The sequence below is a fragment of the Temnothorax nylanderi genome, unplaced genomic scaffold, assembly GCF_030848795.1.
Source record: "Temnothorax nylanderi isolate EJ_2023f unplaced genomic scaffold, tnyl_v1.0 TNYL_tig0004_pilon, whole genome shotgun sequence".
In the NCBI taxonomy this organism is placed as follows: Eukaryota; Metazoa; Arthropoda; class Insecta; order Hymenoptera; family Formicidae; genus Temnothorax; species Temnothorax nylanderi.
In genome coordinates, this window is record NW_027249066.1 from 1,486,649 (window position 1) to 1,510,994 (window position 24,346).

The 24,346-nt window shown below is 41.3% G+C and overlaps 2 protein-coding genes across 16 annotated transcripts in view; one reads left to right on the plus strand and one right to left on the minus strand.

Annotated features, from left to right (window-relative positions):
* The first annotated feature begins 10 nt into the window (after positions 1 to 10).
* Positions 11 to 985, plus strand: LOC139773904 (E3 ubiquitin-protein ligase RNF181-like). Its single transcript, XM_071708713.1, has 2 exons — positions 11 to 378; positions 521 to 985. Exons 1-2 carry the CDS (start codon positions 73 to 75, stop codon positions 653 to 655), a joined length of 441 nt encoding a protein of 146 aa, XP_071564814.1. The 5' UTR covers positions 11 to 72; the 3' UTR covers positions 656 to 985.
* The window catches only part of Bru3 (bruno 3), a 268,358-nt gene continuing 244,990 nt past the window's right edge, over positions 979 to 24,346 (minus strand). For 12 of the 15 annotated variants that reach the window (XM_071708619.1, XM_071708560.1, XM_071708590.1 and 9 more), the window contains 3 exons: positions 21,049 to 21,207; positions 19,201 to 19,385; positions 979 to 18,937 (listed from right to left, as the gene is read on the minus strand). In XM_071708619.1, the coding sequence (XP_071564720.1) occupies positions 19,258 to 19,385; positions 21,049 to 21,207 (287 nt within the window). In that variant the 3' untranslated portion in view covers positions 979 to 18,937; positions 19,201 to 19,257. The remainder of the gene's footprint in view (positions 18,938 to 19,200; positions 19,386 to 21,048; positions 21,208 to 24,346) is intronic. The other 3 variants (XM_071708578.1, XM_071708544.1, XM_071708625.1) reach the window with 2 other exon arrangements.

Below are 24,346 nucleotides of genomic sequence, written 5' to 3' on the forward strand. Positions count from 1 at the left end.
GGACATTGCATGATTTTGCCGTTTTACCTGTAAAGCAAGCTCGCTTGTAACAATTCCGACCTTGATTCCGACATGTCCGATTATTTTGCGGAGATGGGCTGGACGCCTCTGGGTGACGGAGAGACGCCGAACCATCTGATTCAAATGGCACGGTTCCTGCGGGATTTTGGCATGTGGGACTTGATCGGACAGGACACGGAACTTCCACCACCAGCGTCGAAGGAGGCGGTGGCTAATTTACCGGAGATTAAGATTGAATCCGGTGAGACGAAGCAGTGTCCGGTTTGCCTGAAGGAATTCGAAGCGGACAGTAAAGCGAAATCGATGCCCTGTCATCATGTGTTTCATCAAGAATGTATCGTACCGTGGTTAGAGAAGGTTAGTGGAAAATAATATTGAAAAAAATGATATAAAAACTGCATTGGTGTTATTAAAATAATAATAATAATTTGAATTGGAATGTGCGAGGACTTGCGAGCACTTATAATTATTTGTACAATTTATAACTTTGCATTTTCAGACTAACTCGTGCCCGCTCTGTCGATACGAATTGCCAACAGACGATGAAGACTACGAAATGTACAGGAAAGAGAAGAAACGAGCGGTAGAAAGAGAAAAGGACTTGGAATCATTGCATAATTCTATGTTTACGTAAATATTTAATTGAATAGTTATCTTTCATTCCATATCTTAAGCTAAGGATTATATCACTACAATTAAAAATATTCACATTATTCGTAAGTTAGAATCTTGAATTACTGGTAGTCGGAAAGATAGTCAGCGATTGTATAATCAATGTAATGATTTATACTTCTTGTTCATTAAAGAAAGTGTCTTGTAATCAACAAGATATAAAAAACAAATATGTAAAACATATATATTTTGTATATACTGTACATCTAAAATACGATATTGTGGCGAGGATTTCAACAACCTCTAATTTGTGGTGCGAAAGACGATTGAATAAAGAGACGTGAATTATTAATAGGAAATAATGTTTATTATACAGTGTACATATTTATTAACTTCATTTATTTTTATTTCTGTTATAAATTTTATATTAATAATTGTATTATATTTTTTTGCCGAGCGACGAATGCCTTGATCAGTGTGCGCTTAGACTATAACAATCTCCGTAAAAAGTATAGAAACTTCTGATTTTTATTTTGTTCGTTTGGTTTATTCTTCTATTCCTCTTTCTCTCCCTCTCTCCGGTCTCCGTCTTCTCTCACTCTATTTATTCTTTCTCTTTCTTTCTCTTCCTCTCTCTCTCTCTCTCTCTCTCTCTCTCTCTCTCTCTCTCCCCCCCTCTTTCTCTCGTTCACACGCTCGCTCGCTCATTCTCTCGTTTTCTCGCTCGCATTCGCTCTGTCTCTTTCTCACCGAAACACGATCGCTATGAACCATATCACCAAAGAGAATTGCCAAAATATGTTGCGCTGAAAACGGCATAATCGTTCGGCATATACAAATAATAGTACTGTCGAAGTTAAAGTAATTGGCGGTTTATTCATTATCTTTTTTTTTTCACTCTCGTATCGGTGACGACACTCCGAAAAAAAACGACACACCGCCGCCGTCGCGCCCACATGGATGCGACCCTTTCGTAGTTTTTTTCCCCCTTACCCATTTCCCTCTCCCCCTCACAATACTTCACCCTAGAGGGGGTTAGTATGTTATCAATTATTTATATATAATATGCGTAATAATATAAATAATGTCGTTAATATATCTATGATGATTACCGTTTCTTTAATGATAAACTATCTTGAATGATACACTTCTCTGCTAATGGCCATGTCCGTAATAGCTAGTTATGTAATCTGTATGCGAGCTTCAAGTGGGATAAGGTACGTCGTACAGTACTTTCGGCTCGGCATTTTACATAAGATAAACAAGAATCGAGAAAACAAATCGTTAAAGTTACGTTTGAATACGGGAACACGTCCGTGGCGCGTAAATGCAAACGTCGGGAGACCCTCTCCTCCGTCCATCGATACGTGGCTTCTGATTCGACACGACGCCGATCTCAGAATTCACTTTTGGTCGATTTAACGTAATATATGTCATCTTAACAGAAATATATATAAAAGACGGATTTTTTTATACAGATCAATGATATTTAACGATTTCTTTCTTTTGCCCATATAGACTTGACCACTTCGTATCCCATGATTTTTGACGAAGAGCAGATATCCGCGACGTTCGCTAAAAAATATTAGTCCTTTATATACGTCCCCGTGTTCTACCATGATATAGAAATGTACGACGTTAATTTTTTTTTTTTCATGACACTTACAGACTTCTCGTCGAACGCGTGGGTTACTCCATTTTCTCGCTTTCATCTCAAATGTATGTATCTAGCTTCCTAACGTAAGTGTTAAATGTAATTACTTTTATTTTCTTTATATAATGCATTAGCTTCTTTTTCTCGTTATAATAATAATCGTCATTCCATAATAATCGTAATCAATAACCATAATAATAGCAATAATAATAATATATTAACCATCATCATCGTCGCGATCATAAGTCCCGATGATGCTGTTAATTCGTCCATATCGATATATATATTTATATATATATATTATATATATTATATTTTATATTACACGTTCCTTATGAAAATAATAATTCAAAATGGCGTATCTTCCGTTCGCACGCTATTCCCACTCCTGCATCGCGCCCCTCGCTTCTTCTCTCGTATCTTACCTCTCGCCCTCGATAGAGTGACTTTATAAATAACTATTTTTATTCTACAGGCGTCTCGGCAGAATTTCTCGACATTCGCTGCGCGGTGAGTAATCCGTCGTAATCTGCAATATATATATGTGTATACGCCTCTCCTAACGTATGATTCATAAATGTACTATATACACATCACATTGCGATTCTCGTGCGTTTTGACGAAAAATTCTGCCGTTGAAAGCGTCAGCGAATCTTCGGAGATTTCGGTCGAACACAAGCGTTCCCCTTTCGCTCTTCGCGCTACAAAATTACAACTTCATCCTCGCATACACGGCATTCGATGCCACCGACACTGCAATATCGTCATGCAGCAATATACGAACCTATGCTGGAACGTCTGTCAATTCATTTGCACGTACCGCTGCGTGCGATATCGTACTTTTGCATTTGATTGCTCTCTAGGCTCGTTTTCGCACGTAGCGTATATTACAACTCGATGCAGCTTAGGACTTCGAATCCTAAGGATAGTTGAACTTTGTGAAAAGTGCACGGAGTCGACAGTACTGCTAATCAAACATTAATATGTTGCATTAGTGTGATCTCAAGAGACGGTAGAAACGATAGCGATATATTCGTTCCTATTATCGTGATATAATCCGATATAAACGCAATATTTCTGATAATAGTAACCAGCAATCTATAGTAGTGTCGATGACATCGCGGTTTTAGCACCGAGGAACGCACTTTCGCTGCAACGTCTCTCACTTCTCCGAAATACCCGCGAGCTATTGTACGTACTTTTCTTTCTCTCGTTTCCTCTCTGAACGCACACATACTACTGGTAATATTATTACCACGCGTGGTCTCATTGTTCCGCGCGCCTCGCTAAGCTCAACACGCTGATATGCTAATAACGCTCTGTCGCATCTTTGCGCAACTACCGTTCTATTCGATTACTTTTGATCTACGTGGCATCGTTTGTCCTCTCGGCATACGCTCGCAACCGAAACGAATTTATTAAGCTTTACGAATGAATTGTTGTCTTTCTAGACGCATGTTTTATGAAATATTTTACGTCCGATCCAGTCGTCCGATTTTATAGTTCGTTACAAAATAATTATAATAATCGCCATTGGCCGGATATTAATATTTGCAATAATATTTGCGATATTAGCGACAGCGTAGCATTGATAATAATAATATTATAATACTCAAACAATAATAATCTTAATAGTAATAGCAATAAATCAACCATCTCGTCTATTCAATCGATTCAACTCGTAAATTTTGCTCACTCGCTTATAACGCATTATCGTTAAATGTTAATACTGTTTCGCTTGTAATAAATAGTTACTGTAATGCGTTTATTTCATAGCATTGCTAACTAAAAAATTCTCTTTTCTAACATATGTTTTTGCAGCAGAATAATTACTGTATTAAAATAAAAAACTAATCTATAGTTGCATGTATAAAACTTATGCCTTGTCGTAAACATTGCTAAAACAACCGAATAATAGAATGATAATATATTTCGACTAGATCAATTAAACTATTAATGCACATCCCCTGCATTATCATCGGCGAGAGTTATTTTTAAGCAATAGGAATAGAAAACAACTTGAATCCAATTTGGAAGCGTTCCCAAATGTCTTCTCGCTACTTGTTTCCCACCTTCTTCCTTTTCTTTTTTTCTTCACGCCGTATTAGGCATTTCGGTTCCGATTTGTCAACTGATTTGAAGGTGCGAGCGTAGCGATCGTAAATTATTTCAATTACTATGCCGTAGGGCACGGTCTCTCTTTCTTTCTCCCTCCCTCCCTCTCTCTCTCTTTCTCTCTTTTATTTCGAGGGTCGTACCTGCGAGGGCGAGATTCGTCATGAAGGGGAAAAGGGGCGATGCACCTCCATCACCAAGCGCCTGGCCTGCTCCGCGAACGTCTTATTATTTTCATACACTATCATAGTTAGTACTTCCGCTATATAAGACATTACGTGTGCACCGGCATGTACGTACACCCTGTGCTATGTTGTAGTTTTCCTATGTACAGATATCTTCTTCCGACTTACTGCGGCGAGTATCGTGGCGTATTCTCAGGATCGCCGAGAGACGCGGATCTCTCGGTTTCGATTATCCGGCTGATTTCTCATGCCCGATCACGCTCGTTTTACACCCTCGGCGATCCCGACCGCCCCGAAAGTCGCCCCGAGTCCGATCGAGGAAAAAACTCGCATTGTTATGTCGGGGTTTGATTATACTACGCAACGTTCTCGGGCCCCGAGCGCGAAAGCGCGTGACTCGGGGCCGCCGATTACAAAATTTTATTGTATGCCACGCCGAAATCAACAATAAAACTGATCTCATCTCTTACGACCTGTATAATATCTTTCTCCCTCAAGGCTCGACGATACTTATCGTGTCGCGCCCAAGTGATGCGTATATGTATATGTGTACCTGTGTACGAGTTATACGTATTTTTATCAAGTTTATATTAAGTCTGTGTATGTGTGTGTACGTGTGTCTTTATGCTATTCGCGTACTTCTTCTTTTTTTTATATATATACTCGACTCTTACCCGCGCCTTCTCCGCGTCAACTCTCAATTTTCGCTTTCCTATATTCAATATGTAAAAATATACAGGTTAGATGTTATATAGTCGTAAGTACAGTTAAAAAATTCTACACTTTTTAGCCTCGAGTACGGGATGCAGTCGGATCGTCCTCAGAGTGATCTACGGCGGTCGAAAGCAAATCCAAATCCGAGAACGCAAGTGAAACGCCATCGTAATTCGGCATCGTCGATCGGACATGCCGCGTGCGAGGAGGGTATATAGCAGGGTAATAACGCAATTGCGAACGCCATTTTTCTTAGCCGTGAGCACGGTGAGAAAAACAAAAGGGGACATGCGTAATGGACCGTATTATACAATATATGTCGCGTATCTTTACGTCGTATCTTCACGTTCCGTCTCGATAAAACACCGGCCGTCATCACGCAAGACGCACTCTTTTTCACACCGACCGCCGCACAATATATTAGCTGTTCCTTTGCACTTTCGTAAGGATACCTAAACTATATGTGTGTGTATATATATATATATTTATTTTTTATATATAGCAATTATTTTTAAAGATTTGCTCTCACGCGCGGACGTGCCTATAATGTCCGATACGATCGACATTTTTCACAAATGGACTCAAAAACGACGTGTCCTGACTAGAGATCACTAGAAATTCCGCGCGCCCTTCACCCAATTCCCTCATTCTGACTAGATCCGCAGACTTTTAAGTCGTAATTGCACTGTTTTCGAAATTCCTGCAAGCGAGCGTTAAAGTCAGTCTCGCGGTGCGCGTGACGCGAGACGCGCACCATCGTGATTCGTACGATTAGACTTACATGTCTCCTATAACGAACGACAATTGCTGGATCGATCGTTGCCGATCGCTTTTTTGAGCCTTGGCGGCATGACCCGTCGATAACGATAAACGACTAACGCGTGCGAGGAATCGTTACACATTTTACTCGCGTTGTCCGTTCGTCCTGATAATGGTTCATCCATCGACGTAGTCAAATATTAAAAGTAATCCAATAAAGTGAAATGCCGGTTAATATAAAAATAAATTTAAATGCCAGAAATAGAATTTAATTTCTAATTTGTTTCGTATGGCATATAAACATTATTTTAACATATGATATTTAGCTTATTTGAGCACTTGCTATCGAAATTTTTTAAAATTGTGATAAAATAAATTACATGTAGATAGATAAACCATCTGCTGGAACGATCACCGATGTTTGAGAACTACTATTCTCGCCTGGACGGTACAATCTGGGCCTGAAACAATTCCGTTCTTCGGCAACGGGCAACTCGCCAGGGGCAACTGTCGTTGGTTCGCTTATTACGGAGTCATTTAACAAGTATAGTATTCGCAACAGTATATATAACATCTCAAGTAAACAGCAAAAGCGCATTGTTACGAGAAATGCGGGAACCTATAAGCCAACGTAATTAGTACAATCGGTATAAATGTAATCGAGCAAATAAATAATCGCGACAAACAATCACTGTACTAATTGTAAGTATTACGGCTTTACTAAACATTCGACTAGAGATACCTTTGGAACTCGATAGAGTAATCGCGCGACCGGTAATATGGTAAACATTTCGAGGACAGCTTTCGAAGATAGTTGCGTTTATTAAAATCGTAGGATCACAGCGTTGCGGCATGCTTTAGCATCGATCGGGAATCGTTTTAATCGATTGGAGAGTGCGCGTATCATGTGCGCGGGCGTTCAAATCACCGGCACGCTCCGCCGACCAATGTCGCCCGAAACTGCAACGAAAAATTAAGAGCGAGATTCTAAGGAGGAAACGCGTTTCTTGTCGCGTCGATTTTCTATTGGACCATGCAAAACTTCGCGCTTCCCTTCCACGTGACTCCCCGTCAGTTTACGTTTTCAAGATTGTTGAAATTCGCACTTCTGGAATATAAAAGAGCGCATAGTCGAGACAAGCTTGAAAGTATGCTCTTAAAACCATTATATATTTTTATTTGACATAATATTAATTCCGATTTTGTATGTTTAGCCTCGTGCTATCTCTTCATAAGAGAGACGCCACTGTGAGAACTGACTTTCAAATCGTTAAGCAAAGTAAGTACAAACTCGCCTTAGTATAAAATGAGTTTCCCCAAGAAAGACTTGTTTTGTCATTTTTTTCTAGATTATAGTATCATTTATGACGCAACTGCCATTCGGAATAAGAATATTAACGTCGACTTTGACGATTTCTCCGCGGTTTGGATTAATGACCGAATAACTTAAAATTTTCGACAAATACAATGAACACTGTCGATTGGAAAACTTGGACCAGGGGTATCATTTCGAAAGCGCGTCGTATTTTATTTCGTCGGCCGTTCGCGCGTTATCATGCCGGCATCTCGTGCGAAAGAGGCCACTTGTTAGCCAACTGTTGCATTCCGAGCAGGCGCCGAAGTGGTGCATTATAATTTCACCCGATCCCAGCCCAGTTTTGTTCTCTCAGTCTTGCCCCTCGAGTCGACTTGCGAGAAAAAAAAGTATCGATCGCGATTCTAATCCTGATCAAATTGCACTCTCGTCTCGGACGTGCGGATAAATTATTTCGACGGAATTAAATAAAAAATTAGAGGGGAATTCGATCGTAAGATACGTGGTGACACGAACGAGTGGTTGTGTATCGTGTCGAGAGAACACTGTACATCATGCTTCGAAGCGCATCGACTGACGTGATAACATTATCTTACTGTTCGCGCACGACGCGACATGTGCTCGAAACGGCGATAAATTTGGAAGAATCGATGTTGGCACAATTATTCTTACCCTCACGCTAATCGAAACGAGACCTCAAACGAAAAGCGGAAACTGTGTCGCTCGTACTGGCTAATAAGCCTTTATCAAACAGTCTCGCAGGTCATTGATGACGAATAGAAAATGTAGCGTTCTATTCTCGCGTGCTACCTAAGTAAGTGTCATTGGCATAGCGTCGGGAACAGATCGTTCTCGATAACAAAACGTCATTATTATCCTTCTCTGCAGTTAACTCAAGCGCGTTAGAGAAAAAATGTGTTCGCTCTCCACGAAAAATTTCATCTTTAGATTTTTCCCTGATACGCAACCTCTCACAATTGCCGATTCTAGTTTACATATTATTTCTCCGATATACTACGAATAGCAACGGATGTCCACTTGGTAGAAAAATGACATTTATTAATAGTTTTCGTTAAATTCTTTTGACTTCGAATCGGCATAAAGAGTCACGAAAAATATGACGATTAATAAATAAACATTTTTGTCTGGTCTTAAAAAGAGAGAGAAAGAAAACCTCTCGAGATTCGTCTACGTCATCGGACTTCCAGTCTCTGTTGCGCGCAAAATACTCAATATCGTCGTGAATGATAAAACTGCGAATGCGATGCTCTACGGAATTACACAAAGATTTTAGAATTAGGACGAGAATATATCCGAATTGTGGGCTTTATATCGATCGACGAGAATCTTCGGGACAGCCGATTTTCGAGTGCTTCATCGTTCGCGTTTCTCGTCCCCCGTTCGTTTCCTCCGATTTTAGAGATCCATCGTAACTCGAGTGCCTTGTGTTGAGTGTTATCTTAGATGCACGTGGCCATTGGCAAGAACCTATTATACCTTCCCGTGTGTTCTCGATTTAAATTTAATTTTAGAGTCGACTTTCAATCATTATATTATATATATATATATATGTGTCAAATTATGTCTTGACCTTACGCGCTACGAGATTAAAGTTAAAAACTTGTCTTTTGGCGATTAATTATTTAAAATATGTTTTGTCTGCAAGAGTAACCTTTTAACGTCGTGCTCTCTCGCCTACTGTCACATTCTCCGTTTCGCTCTCGTTCATTACACATGCGTACGTCGCATACACGCACATCCACTTTTTCTCTGCAGTTCCGCGCTTTGTCGTACTGCCGAGTTTTTCACGCTTGTTCTTCGTCGAGTTCTCTCGGGCTAGCGCATTATTCATATCTCAAAAGTGTGCTATTTATCTATATCTATATATATACGCAAACTCGATACATGTATATATACATATGTACATATGTACATAATTATATATGTATATATCGAGTATGTAAGAGAGTGTGATGCACTTTTAGCGCTGTGAGTTGCGTGACCAGTGTGACGTGTATAAATTCTTCCCTCATGACAGAGGATTCTAGTGCGTTTAGAGTTCTAATAAGTACGTTAGAGATAATCATATAATCATTATGTATATATCCATTCCCTTATTCGCTTAAGATGGCTCGCTATATAAAACTACGCTATATGCGAATCTTCTCAAACCTCTATTCAGCATCTCGTAAGCGCTACGTACCACAAGCCCTACTTGCATTGTTATTTACGCGTTCCTCACTCTAGCATCCATGGTTTTTCGATACGTTTTTGTACACTCTCTAACGCAAAGAACTATAAGACTTCTACGGTCGATTCGTGACGCATGGTCTTTTCATCGTTTATGACTATTTCGTAAAGCTCGTTCAGTCGATGTACGTTTCGAAAATATTTAAGACTAAATAAAAATATAACTTACAATTAGTAAAACTGCGGAATATCACTACACTTTATCAATAACTATTATTGAACTCTCGCTCTTCGCGTTACTTATTATCGCTTGCTCTAAATTTTCGTTAGAAATTAAAAAAAAATCTATCTTCTATTTCTTCGCATTGCAGATGTAATCTTGATGACCATCAATCCTTTATCTTCCCGTGTCGCTCGCATTAACGTTGAACGTGAGAATTAAATGAAAAGAAAATACCTTATAGTCGCCACGAATCGACGTTTTTTACGCAACATTTCTAATACTTCGCACACTAAAGCGTTATTAATAATTTTGTAAGATATCGATGATGTTTCGATTATGCTTCCAAAATCAGGAATAATTTCAATTTAGATTCGGTGGAAGTAAAACGTTGGGGATAATCAAAAGATTGAACGAATATGCTAAAACACATGAAAAAAGTTTCGGCAACGAGCAACTGCGAAAATCGATATTAATGATCTTTCCTGTAATATTTTGAAATTTACGTTTTAATCAACTGTACTTAAAAAGATGTACGAATATTGGTAGAAGGATATTCAAGATCCTATCGAGCCTGCAAATAAATATAGCCCAAGAATCTCCTGCTATCTTTCACACACATGTCTGCACAATTTTCTCAAATCTACTTTCAAAGCGAAATAAGTAGAGGACAAAGAAAATGAAATTTTTTATGAAAACGCGGCAATGTATATAAGCAGGTATTTATTAAAGCAAGTGCTTAAGAGAGAGAGTACGCATTTTAAGAATGTTAGATCAGAGTTTGAGGAATAAGAGTGAGATAACTCCTAATCACCCGGCGAACGCGAGGTGTGCCTGGGAAAAGCACGAAGTCATGTTATATCCGTATCGTCCCGCTTTTCTCAACGACAGCGAACAGTATATAGATAAACCGTTAGATCCCAATCTGCGTAAAGACACGCGCTCGTTTAACGAACGTAGTATCTCATTTGCTTTATAAAAGAAAAGACTCTTTGAAAATTGGAAACTTCGTGTTACAAAGTATATTTCAGCGCACTAAGTTAAGCTCGTTACACGTAGAGTTTCTAATGTTCTAGAATATAAAGTTGCTTCCCCATCGTTAAAATTCGTCGTTCACATCGTAAAACGCGGTGCAGAAAAGCCTCGTTCTCCCGTACGCTCGTCATCACGCGTGTCGTTGGTCCAAGGCGGGCTTGTGTGTTTTCCGAGAAAGAGGGAGAGGGGAGGGGGGGGGGAAAGCGAGAATGAGGAAGGAAAACGTGCCTTCGAGGAAATAATACACTTCGCTGTAATTCGAACCGCGTGTTCGCATATCCAAATGATTTCTCGCGTGTCGCGTAGCATAACTATAGGAAACGCACTGTTCTTCGGTGTGATAAGGAACGATTGGTCCCGGATAAGTCGATCGAAGTAGTGGCCGGGTAGAGAGGCACGGGATAATAACCGCGTGAGACAGATCTCTCGCGAGGACGTGTGCGATTTCGCGATGAAAGATTCGATGGCTCGTGAAGTTTCATTACGCCAAAGAAAAAAGGACAAAAATGCGAATTTTCAGTCGCTCTCGTGTAACAGCGCGTAAGCGTACCTGAAAGAATTGACATCGGTCGCCCTGAACATCGTGTCGAACGGCGAAATTACAACTAGCGGTCACGACGAGTTGTCGTCGTGGTCCGTTTGCACTCCCTCGTCGATTTACCGAATGGCGGGGGATGGCGAGGAAGCGATCGCGACGTCGATAAGCGAGATAGACGGGGAGAAGCAGATTGCGAGAGGAGAGAATTACGGGGGACAGGGAAGGAAGAACGAGCGCGTGGGTTGTGCTCACTTATACCGGAGAACGCGACGCATATTCCTGAGCCGGTGGCCAGCGGCCTCGTGTACCCCGCAACGGACTAGGTTCCGAGGTCGCGAGAACGAACGGACCCCCAGTCGAACGCGTCTCGCGAAGACAATTGGAAACTAAGGCTCCATCAGCAAATACGCGATACTAGGACGGCCCGCGGCCCGCTAAAAACTCGGCTTCGTTCCCAAACCGTGACGATGAAAATTCACTCCCGAAATCTGCGACGAGTCTCTAACGTTCGCGCTTAAAGTCTACGACGACATACATAGTTTTAGCTTACTCGTATATTTAAGAAGTAGTACGATTAGCGGCCTCAGTTAAGCGTTTTAGCCTCGCTCGCCATTCGTGTCTATGTTTTATACGTGCTCCCAAGCTCCCTCGTGGATTGGCGCGTGTTTGCGATACCCCTGTGTATGCGTGCGCGAATCTGCATGCATGTGTCTGTGTGTGTGTGTGTGTGTGTATATGTGTATGTGCCTGTCGTGTACATGTAAATGCGTGTCCTGCGTGTATACATGAAGATGTATTTATTTCTCGTTAATTTCACTTCTTTTTTACAAGTTATACGCAAATAATTGCAAAAAACATACCCTGTTTCCTAGTATCACCGACACCACGGCTGCCGGATCGCATCGCGGCGCGTGTGACTTGATTCCAATTTATGGTTCTACGTCTAATTGGGACTTGGTAACAACGCGGCATAGCGGTGTCGTGAGGGTTGATAGGTTTTTTTTGGCTGCTTCTTCGTGTGAGTGCGGTGGCGGGTGCTGCTGGTGTGTCCGATGTTCGTTCCCTTCTCCCGGAGAGCGACAGCGTGAAATTCTCGTCTTTTTCTTATCGTGTCTCCTCGCGCGCGTACAACGGCGATCGGCCGGTACGGAGAAAAGTACGACCCGTGAATGTCGCGATTTCGCACTGCTTTCTCGCTGCTTTTCGCGCGAGTCGCGATTAATTAGGAATTAGGAAACAGCACGTCAACACGGATCCGATCGCGCGCTCCTCGTTCGTTCGCGGGGCGCTATCCGAGGCGCGAGATCGACGGACGTTCGTAACAAAGATGCGCGTCGAACCATCGAATTCGCGATTTGCCGCGACGATTCCAAATTTAAAGGCCGAGACACGATGAATTGGCTGAATAAGATACGACAGCAGTGAAAAATAAGTACGACAACCGGATGATAAACAATATTTCAATACGAAGCACAGATATTTTGCTCACACGCCAGAATTTGATAGGAAAAGTAGATCTTTGTTCATTTTACGCTTCAATTATACTTGCTTCCTAATTAATTAATTCTTACGATCTATCTTATTGTACATTATTGTAAAGTTATAGTATCCTGTTTTTTATTCTTCGTCTTTTATTGAGTCTTATTCTTATATAGTTTATCGTGTCTCCGTCCTAAATCTGAATAGATTCGCTCGATCGAGAAACCGCAGGAATCCGTTTGCATCTAGCGTACCAGATAAGTGGTACGTGCATCCCAGAACTATTCGGAGTATCGATTTTCATTTGGCAACCGACCTGTGCAATCGACAATCTTCGCTTAGTTGATGCAAATGAATTTACGCGGTGGATTGGGTGCCTCGAATTGATACGAGAATCGCGTCTTCGATTCTCGGACGCGGAGTACATTCTGACGTCTGGGATTTTGCATGCGCGCGAGCACGTCGCCTCCCAGAATTCGGAACATTAAATTGCGAGCATCGAATTCGTCTCAGCATTACAATCACGTCATGTAAAAATAAATTCAAAGCTGATCCTCACAGATTATACTATTATCATATTATTATATTTCTCCTTAGAGCTAAGAATATCCTTTTTTTAAGTTAAGTCTCATTTATTTCATAGCGAGATGCACACTACTTCGGTTGTAGCAAAAACTTTGTTTGGATAAAATAGTTGTATTTTTTTGTTACAATAGCCGTTACCTTCGTATTTATATATTTATATATGTATATTATTTATATTTATATATATATGTATCTATATCGTTATCTCATTATGGTTTATCTATTAGAGTAGGTTGTATTCCTTGATATTCGCTAATAGTACTGTTAGACTTTAAAAAGCTTAGATTGTAGTGATATTATCAATTGGTGCTTGCATAGAAGCATCTCTCCAGTATACGTGTCCTTTAATGTGTGTGCGCGCGCGCGAATGTGTATATGTGTGTGTGTATGCGTGTTGTCTTTGTATTTTTGTATGTATATGCACGTGAGAGGAGATTCGCACGATGCGCGTGTGTATAAGTACTCATATAAGCGATCTGGCACCATCTTTTTTATGAATTTCTATCTTCGGGCGTCCACTTTGCGTCGTCAGTCTGCGATTTCTTTCAAATGGATTTCGTTGAGCTTGTCGCGCGAGGGTAATCTCGTTCCTCACACTCTCTCTCACACATACACACACACACATATTCTCTCTCTCTCTCTCTCTCTCTCTCTCTCTCTCTCTCTCTGAAATTTGCATGCCCCACGAAGAACGCGTTCGAATAATTCCACGGGAGAATCAAACCATTCGTGATCTACGGCTCGCGCGAGACATTCAAAAGCAAAGAGCATCCCCGGATGGAAACCGGATATCCTAGCCGTATCGAAAATCGATGCGGAACAAGGAACATATCCCTCGGATCCTCGCTACCACGAGACGTGGCGAAGATTTTTCCCTACGATCACGTCAACCTAATTTCCGCGCGTCTCTCGTCGATCGCGAGACGATATAATTGTAGAACAAACGCGATCCAGTTGAAAGAAAACCGTGGCAAGTTCGCTGTTTGAGGACGAGCATGCGCTACTCCCGTGTGATTACGGTCTCTCGATGGAGGATCGCTCGGAGGGATGGAAACCCTCCGACTCAATCTATGCGATCGGACCGACGCGCGACGTATCTATCCACGGCCAAGGAGAATCGTAGCCGTCTAATCCATTCCGATCCGATTCGATCCATTCATCTCGTAGCCGTATTTCAGCGCACGTACGTCACACGGATCCCGTGTGCACGTGTACCACGGAGCCCTGATGATCATCCGTGAGAAGCGAAATGTCCGCTCGCGGAGGCGATAATCTCATCCTGCAAGCGTGCACAGTTTGGCACGGACCGACACGCAGGCTGATCGTGCTTTCTAATTATGTTTACACGCACGCTTGTAGACGAAGGATTCATGGACGCCTCCGTGTGTGCACATATGTGGTTTCCACGGTGATCGCCCGTTAATTCGAATTTGAGCAGCCAAAATCACAAGAACGAAACGGTACCGTGTGATTGTTAAAAAGACACTGCGTTTTATCGGATTTATATCACGTTTTTCGAATTTAGATTAAGGTATCTTCGAGGCATACCATCTCGGCACAATTTTTGTTATTGAGATCAATTTAAACACTCTCAAATTCAATTATTGTGGTAGTAACGAGTCTATGAAAAATTAAGGGTTTTACGTAAAAAAATTATTTTACAATAAAAGATATATTTTATAATTATATGTATTAAAACAAAATCCTACATATTATCTTCTATTATATTTGTATTGTATTGTTTCATTCCATCTTTCCTCTAAGAATGCTATCAAAAACTTTAAAGGAGAGATATTTATATATGAACGATTAACTGGCTGAGACTGTGGCTGCTCATTTCCACCTCGCATCCGCACGAGTTGGGGTGTACGGCGCAGAGATTTATCTACGATTTTGCCGATAATATCCCGATAAACTTTCGCGCATCTTATAAATATCCGCGAGTCTCCTGTTGTTAAGTCAACTGCGCCCGACGTCGTTAATAGCTTCCCCCTTTTTCATATATATATATATATATATTATATAAATTTAACCTTCTAAAAATGACAAGAATATATATGCGTATGTTTACGTTACCGTAGTGTATAAGTTATGTATATGTACCATAAATAATCATTATCGTTATTAATCCTTCATCTTTGTCATTTTAGCATTATTTGGTTTATCATTATATATATATATGTATATTATATATATATATAATATTATATCGTCAATTCGTAACTAGCAAGCCCTTCTTTCAAGCGCATTTCTCTCCGTCGTATAATTAGCCTCGTACGTACACACATGTGCACGCACGATTACACACGCGCACGTGCGTGAGCCACGTACACTGGGTGTCCATTAATTGCGCACGTGCGACGCGCGACATGCGTACCGCGCGCGCGTTGCATATTCGGACGAGCAACAAATTCGCGGAGCGGATTGTAAAACGAGAAGATCTTTGCTCTCGTCCAAAAACATAGGTACAATATGTATATATATCTATGTACATGTGTGTGTGCGTGTGTCTATATATGATTTACGTAAATGTGTGTGTCTATGATGTGTATGTATAATGCAATATGCAAACGTAAAATAACCGTGGCAGCGCGCCGGACCAAGCAATTTCTCGTCTCACTAAACTCGTCCTTTTCCCGTTCCCCTCCCCGCGTGTATATCCGCGTAATAATTTATTAGACGTTGATTTAGCTAAACTAGAATAATTTACTAAGTTTCTAGTTCCTTTCGATCGACACATATATACGCATATACACACGTCACGTTCGTAAATGTGTGTGTATGCGTACGCATATATATTTATATATAATATTATATATATGTATATATACTATATAAATATATATATAATATTTAATATTTATCATATATATACATATATATATATATGTATATATATCTACATTTTGCCGATAACATCCCGGTAAACTTTCGCGCACCTTATAAATATCCGCGAGTCTCCTGTTGTTATGTCAACTGCGCCCGACGTCGTTAATAGTTTCCCCCTTTTTCGATACATATATATATGTATATACATATATATACATATATATACATATATATGTATATATATGTTGCTGGAACTTCGGATGATTATTTCCGCTAGATCAGAGTTTTCCTCTCCGCTCCATCGCTCACCTACCCTATGCGTATTTTATATATTCGGTCTGTTTCACCACCTATTCCTCCCATCTTCCCCTCCCTCGCCTCCTTCCCTCTGTTCTTTGGCTTTCTTTCGCGAACTCGCTCGAGACACTCTGCGTATCCGACCGGGCATCGCGCGCGAAATGTTCAATGTTTTGTCTATTTCAGTCACAGGAATTCCGCATGAACACACATGATTGATCGATTGGGCATACCGAACTTACATCCGGCAGCGCGCGGTCCTCTTCTCGCGAAAATAATACGTTCAAATCTGTCATCGTTTTAAGAGTCCCGGCCAACATCGAATAAAGCACATAAGTCAATTAAATCATTGCACGATAATCAGCTCCCACAATCCATCCTAAACTCAATTTTTTTTATACTTAAGAAATAAAATTAAACGTAAAAAATATTATTCCCTAACTGTTTGTTCCCCTTTCTGTATCGCAGTCTAAAGAAAGACGATAGGCGATTCTAGAATAAATATTGCATTTTACACAATATTACTATTCTTACATCATTTTCTTTGGTTTTCCTCCCTTCTCTCTATTTTTTTCCTATTTCATTAACAACAACAGAAGATATAGTGCGTCATTACTAATCAAAACTTAAAGAGGACTATCATTGGCGGCATCGTCATCGTCTGGATAATCACAGCCTGGCTGACATTTCTCGGGCGATGCTTAACCGATCAGGCAAAGTCGATCGTCGATCGAACCGTCCAAATCGGACCGAACCACGGAATCGATAGCGGGACGGGCGGGGCGATCGCGCCCTCACACGCGATTCCTCTCTCGATGTTCACGCAGGAACCACAACGGAATAGATTATACTTTCGGCCGGAAACTCGCGCGTCACTTACTTAGCAATAATTACAATGATAATCACCATAATAGTAATAAGAGCTATTAGTCGCGGAGGACGAGCACCGTGCGAACGCGCGCGAGTAGGACAGGACTTCCTCGCTTCCTCCTCGACGCGTAGCACGACGCGCGACAAACTCCTTCCTCACGCACACTTCCTTTCTCTCTCTTTCACTCCTCTATCTGCAGTATATAAAATCTACAGCGCGTCGTACGTGTTTAAACCTTAAACGTTAAGGAGAACCCGATATCCGGCTGGGATGTCGGACCGGCGCTGAGCCCATGTTCGCCGCTTGATTCTCTGGGTTTCATCTTTTTTTTGTATTTTTTGTCTTTTTCTTTTTTTCAAAGTTTTCAGACGCGTTTCGTCAGACGAGCACCCTGTATAGCATATGATTGACATTTGTCTTTTTGGGAGAGAGATATCGGACCTCGTCCTCCTGTCTTCGGGATGAGCCTGCGTTTTTATTCTACTTTCGTCAGTCGCGCGGAGATTATTATCCGTCCCATCGTCGTTGTCGTCGTCGTCGTCGTGGGTGGCGCGCGCAAGATCTTGATCGCGACGACTACACATCGTTCGCTGCATGCGGTACAAAAGATTCGTCAGTCTCTCATACCACGGTGATCGTCAGGCTGTTCTGTCCGGTCGACGGACACGACGATCCGACCTCGTCGAGAGTCCTCGTCGAGGGATCAATCAGACCGGATGTACGAGTTCGGCGAATTTTCCTCCGCCGTGGTGGCATCTTTTCCGCGCTGTTACGTCGAACTGCGGCAACGAACACGACGAGACTCCTAGGGGCGTTTTATTCGACGGGATAATTTCGCGATAGCTATTGTCGGTTTGATGCTGGACAATCGTCGCGGCGCGATGTCGTGACTCGCGCGTGTAACTATAACGGTGTCGTCGCCGTGAATATATATCCGGACGACGTGAATCAGTTTTCAATACTTCCAGTGTTTCCGGCAGGTCTCTCCGGGATAATCGGATCCTCGAAATGTTTCTACGACAGGTTTCGCTGCACGCTCGTGCGTCCATTCGCGCCCTCGTCCTCGAGCTCGAACGTAAAATCTTTCACCTGGCAGTAGGGACCAGAGGCTAGACTCGCGGAGGACAGAAAGAAATATGCAGATTTTGTAGTGAGAATGGACGTAAAGGAGACAGAGGAAAGCCCGATGTTGCCTATCGACAGATTATCCGGTTATCCGAGCATCTGGAAAACGTCGTCTCAGCGTGCTTCTCGTCCTCTCCTCTCTTCGGCTCTTCTTCTCTGGGTTCAGCGCAGAACATCCTTCATCGCTTTCGCTTCAGCCTCTTCGCCGCCGCCGCACGAACAACTTCAACAACGTTGAAGCCGTTGCTGTCCTACTGACTTCTAAATTTTTATCCTCTAATGAATTAACTAGCTAGTATACTAAGTTGTTACGGCGGAGAGCGTTGTAACGGTGATTCAACTCGTCACTCCTGATCGTCGAGCGTCCATCGAGTTCACGTTTTCGGACGACATCTGCAATTCAGAGCGACGATACTGTATAATTTCTGGGATTTTAATGCATAATAAAGTTATTTGCTACGTTCATAAATTAATAGTGCTACTACTTAAAGAATTATAAATAGAATTTACATATCGATATACTTTTATTTTAAAATTAATAATTTTATCACAACTGAAAGAAAAATGTCTAACAGAAAAAGTTCTCGCATAAACGTAAAAAGTGTTCTTTTTCACGAGAAAAGAAACTTAGAAAAGAAATGCATAAAAAAACTTACTCTGTAAGTTACGACATAGGGCGCGACTCGTCCAGATTTTCTAGGCTAGGACGTGGGTTAGTATGGCCGGCTGGCGTCCTTGGGCCTCTTCAATTGGACTTTTAATCGTTTCATCCCTATTTGGAAGCCGTTCATCGCTTGGATCGCTGTTTGCGCGCTCGCTGGATTATCGAACGACACGAAACCTGAAAATAGCGAACGTTGAATCCTGCAGTGTGTAATAGATTTTCCGTCCCTTACGAGAAAATCTTCTTTCGATATCATGTAAGAATATAATTTTTATTCATTAATGCATGTAATCGCAAAAAAATGTCAAATATTTATATGACGAAGGCGTTGATTATTAGTAAATGCAGTACAATAAATATAATACAACAAAACAACAACAAAAAATCAATTTCATCATAATAACATCTATAATTATACATAGGGAAATATACTATTTATCTACATTTTAAGGACAGTATTGACTATTTAGGAATTAAACAGCAATCTAGGCGAACCAGATCTTCCGTGAGGGATAAAAAATGTTCATTCGTGGACTGGACATTATCCAAGTTACACCGCAAGGGCAGATACACGATAACGAAGACCCTTAGGAGGAAAGATCATCACGACTTTCTCGTTTTAAGCCAATTTTGACCATTAACGTCGACCTCATTTTAGTTTCGACATCATGGTGGTCTAAACCACCTGACCGAGTCCCATCGTCCTCCATCCACCCACAGTTCTTTGTTCCGCAAATTACTTTTATTTTAGGGCCGAAGGATACCCGGATTATTTTAACTCTCTCTCTCGTTCCACGGAAAGAGTTAATTGTGAGGAAGAGCTAAGCTATACCGAGTTTTCGCATCGCACGATATATTAAAAAAAAAAAAAACTCGTGTAGGAAAAAAATTTCGTCCAATCGCAGTGGTTATAATTATACTACGCGAATTCTCGGCAAAAACTGTTGTCAAAGAGTCTTTTCGTTAAATTGATCGCGGCGAGGAAAATGCCTTCAAAGGGATGCAAACTTCTGCACATTTTTTTCCCCGTTGCGGGAATAATTATGACGCGTCGTTGAGAGCCTGCCTTCTTTTTTGGGGGAGGGGTATGACGAGTCTCTGAAACAGGAAGAGACAAAATACACGGACGGAAATATATGAATCATACGTGGACGAATGCGAAGATAGACCAAGGACCGAGCGAACGCGAATGGAATCGTCCAATTATCTGTATCCTCATACTCTCGGATACGATTAATCAAAGAAACGCCAGCGGCTTTTATACGCATTCTCTGTTTCGGTCCTCTCTGCATAGTCTCTAAAAAAGAACTGCGCAGTTTGATTCCAGTTCCATTGAAACGGGCATTCATATTCAGTCTGCCCGGTCCGTCCGCTAATACGGACGAGACGAATTAAATTTCCATGATTAATCCACCACTCTCTGATTGGAAACGTGTAGAGTCATTTAGAGCACCGTAGCATGTGACTGATCGAAAGTCATAATAATAATCACAGACATATTCATGTACGTCGTGATTATATTTTTGCGTCCAGTTATACGATTCAAAGCAAAAATATATTGAAATATTTTTTGTGAGAATGACATGTGTACACACACACACATACATCTTTCAACATTATTTTTTGCTATAGCTTTCATCGTAAATAAAATCGTATAACTGTACAATGTAAAAATAGAGATACTCAAATTTCGAATATGATCTTATATATCTGCTTCCACGCTGTTGTTTGGCACCGAAACGTTGACGTCCTTCGTCCTACCTTGGCTTAAGGTGCATCAGGTATTTTTCGTTGTCGCTGGTCGTTCTGAAATTTGCCCGTAGTTACCGCCCGCACTTACCAAAGCATTTACTCTGGTTGGTCGCCCGGTCGATGAAGACTTTGGAGGAGATGACGTTGCCAAACGGGAGGAACATCTGCATGAGCTCGCCGTCACCGAACTCCTGGGGCAGGTGGTAGATGAACAGGTTGCAGCCCTCGGGTCCTGAGATAGAGCATCCTACCATATAAATCAGAGCACATCTAAACATCTAAACTTGAAGTATAATACTCAAGTTAGAATGTTAGTTCTGGATGAGTTTTGTTTCCTTCGCAAATATAAATGATTCCGCGCGATACGAGAGTTTCAACCCATTAGCAAGGTCGCCAGTGGGGTATTGCTTTTCTTTCTGATTACTTTCTTTTTTCTCGTCTGGAGTCGTCTTTCTTTTTCTTCGATGAACGAAGATGAATCTGCCGGTTGACTCTCTTGACGATAATACCGATTTCTCTCGTCCGCCCGAGTGCGAAATGATGATGACATACAAACATGATTTTGTCTCCCGCGAATGATGCGAAATGACGTGAGCATGAATCAAGCGAGAAGTTAAATAGACTGCGAGTGAATGACAGAAAATGACATGAAAATGACCGAATGTTGAGATAACGATTAGAAAAAAAAGTCACGAGCATTGTTTCGCTCGTGACTATTGATAGAGATCTCCCGGTTCAAATAACGTTGAGTATTTATACTTTCAAATATACACACACAACACTGGGAATTACAACACAATGACGGATGAGGTGACAATGATGGATGCTGATATGAGTGAATGGGTATGGACGTGACGATGATAGTGATGACACTGATTACGATGGTGCGGTATTCCCGTATTTTCGCCAGACACGATAATCCGTCGCTATACGTTTTTCTACATGAGCATTCTATATGATACAAGTTTGCCGTCACCCTGCACGAAAACTCTCTCTTACACACACTTATCTCTTCTTACCTATATTATATTACGCTGATTATAAATGAGATTAATGCGGAACAAATGTTAATGATATATGAATGTAATATAATTATTCTGAAAGATTATGTGTCACGCGCTCCAGGTTCTAAAATTACATTTATAATTTTGCAATTCTGTACTTCCATAACTTGTAATTTAATTTTTGTACAATTGATTACTCTACCCTACATTACGACCGCTTAAGTAGGTCTCGTTTTCGACTTCCGGTGTTAAAATGCCAAAGACATCGGGGTTTAATTTAGGCCGGTGAAGAAAATCCCGAGGGTAGAAGCGAAGAGAGGGTAAGACCACCCGAACAATGGCAGTCCAAATAAGGATTTAGCTAATTTCACTGAACTTTATAACTCCGACGTCAATTAGCGGCGATTATGACCGTGGAAACTTCTGCTCTCTTGGCCAGAGCTTCTCCCGACTAACGGACGCATTTAAGTAATGAGATGGCTGCCACTCAACTTTTAGGGTGCTACTCATCGCGACCTGTTCGCCTCTGCCCGAAAGATCTTTTGCGGAAAGATTCCTCCGGGAATCCATCGGGATATGCTCGTCGAATCATCGCGGAGCATAATCGTCCATTTTCAGCCCCGATTACGACTTCCGGTATGTCGCTGTTCGACGATAACACGAGCATGACTCGTTGAACATATTTGCTAGTCGATAAGATTATCATCGCGAATTTTCCGGCAAAGTTTAAGAATTAATGCGACATGGACAAAATTTTATGGCGGTTTTACGAGGATATTTTCATCCGATTCGGAGGTGATTTTCGTCGATTGTCCGAGAGTAAAACTTTAATTGCAGTTGTCGAAAATAGCACATCGCGATCAGCGTTTGCAAAAGTTTGTTTCGAGTCGCAAAACTTGATTCTAAGATTCAAAAGGATAAAACTTTCCTATCCTCGAGCATTGCTCTACATGCTTTCCAGATAGATGTCGCGTAATTCATACTATGCAAAATTCGCGAAGTAATATTCGTTCGCGGATTGGAAATGTTCTTTACCGTAGTTGAATTTGATACAAAAGAGTGATATTCCGCGAGCGAGTCACCGATTTAATTCAAACTTTTCCGTCAATTATGAATTAATGTTGTTGGGTACTTAGTGCCTCGAGAAATCACAAACCTGTCCTGCGGTTTACGCAAAGAGTGACAAACTCTCCCTCTCTCTTACGCGAAAACGACTTCGTCCTGGTAATAACTCGATCGTGGCTGTCACGCGAAACCCAAATTAGCACGAGTGTCGACGGGTTTCCGGTTCTGACTGAGGGCGAGCACGGAGGGGAATTGCGGTGTGGACGACGAAATCACGAAGAACGAGCCATAAATTAAAGCCCGTCGTCGTGCCGCGGTGCGCGATCGTTGATCCTGAAATTGGTTTTCGCCTCTCTAATTGGCACACACGCGGTACGTGCACGCGAATTTAATGAGAATGACTACCTTGTCTACTTCTATATCTACTTCCGTCGAAAAGTAATAGCGGAACGCTACGTGAAACACCAAGACACCTAAATTCGCGACCTTCCCATTCTTCTTACACCTAATCAGATATTAAATTTGACAATATATAATTTTAATGCAACTAAAATATTATGTAACTTTGTATTTTTTAAGTTAAGAATATGTACGCGAAATTTATATGTAAAAAATAATTTTGTTAAAGCTCTAAATATTACTTTAATTAATATAACGTTACATGAATTTAAGTTTTTCGATTCGCAAAGTCGAATTATTTTGCTCGTGATTGAAGTGTAACGATATCTTCATTTTCGCAAGTGACGGTGTTGCCGATCGCGAAACGGATTCGTGTCGATTTCCGGTTCGGACTACAAAACCTCGCAATGCACGTATCACCGTCTCGTAGCGAAGCAACAACCAACATTGGTCGACAGCGCAACACCGAGAACAGCCACTGACATCGAGTGCAACGGCGAAACACCGAATTAACGATGAACATCCGAGATACGCTGACGTAAAGGTAAAAAAAAAAAGATAAAGGAAAGAAGAAGAGAGCTATCCGCACAACGTTAAAAAATATTATGACACAGTCATGGTCAGAGAGAAGAAATGTATGTATATACGAACAGCGAAAAAACATCGTAAGACGTAGAACACCCAGAACAATGATCAAGGAGCTTAAAGTAACACGGAGCAAGGGTAAACTCGCGAAGCGACAGTCAATAATAGATCGATACCACTGTCATGCAATGATGACAATAACGTCGATTCTCCCCTTCAGCTCCCCTGGGTTCCGTCCGATATTGCGGCACGCCTAACGACTTTGACATCTAACATAAGTTTCTCCAAAAGATAAAGTGTCTGCACACACACGTTTTCTTTATATTTTTACAA

What these genes read in the sequence shown, in the direction of transcription:
- LOC139773904 (XM_071708713.1), top strand. Translation starts at nt 73, where the DNA reads ATGTCCGATTATTTTGCGGAGATGGGCTGGACGCCTCTGGGTGACGGA. An exon ending in TCGTACCGTGGTTAGAGAAG is followed by an intron (nt 379 to 520) that starts GTTAGTGGAAAA and finishes TTGCATTTTCAG; the next exon opens with ACTAACTCGTGCCCGCTCTG.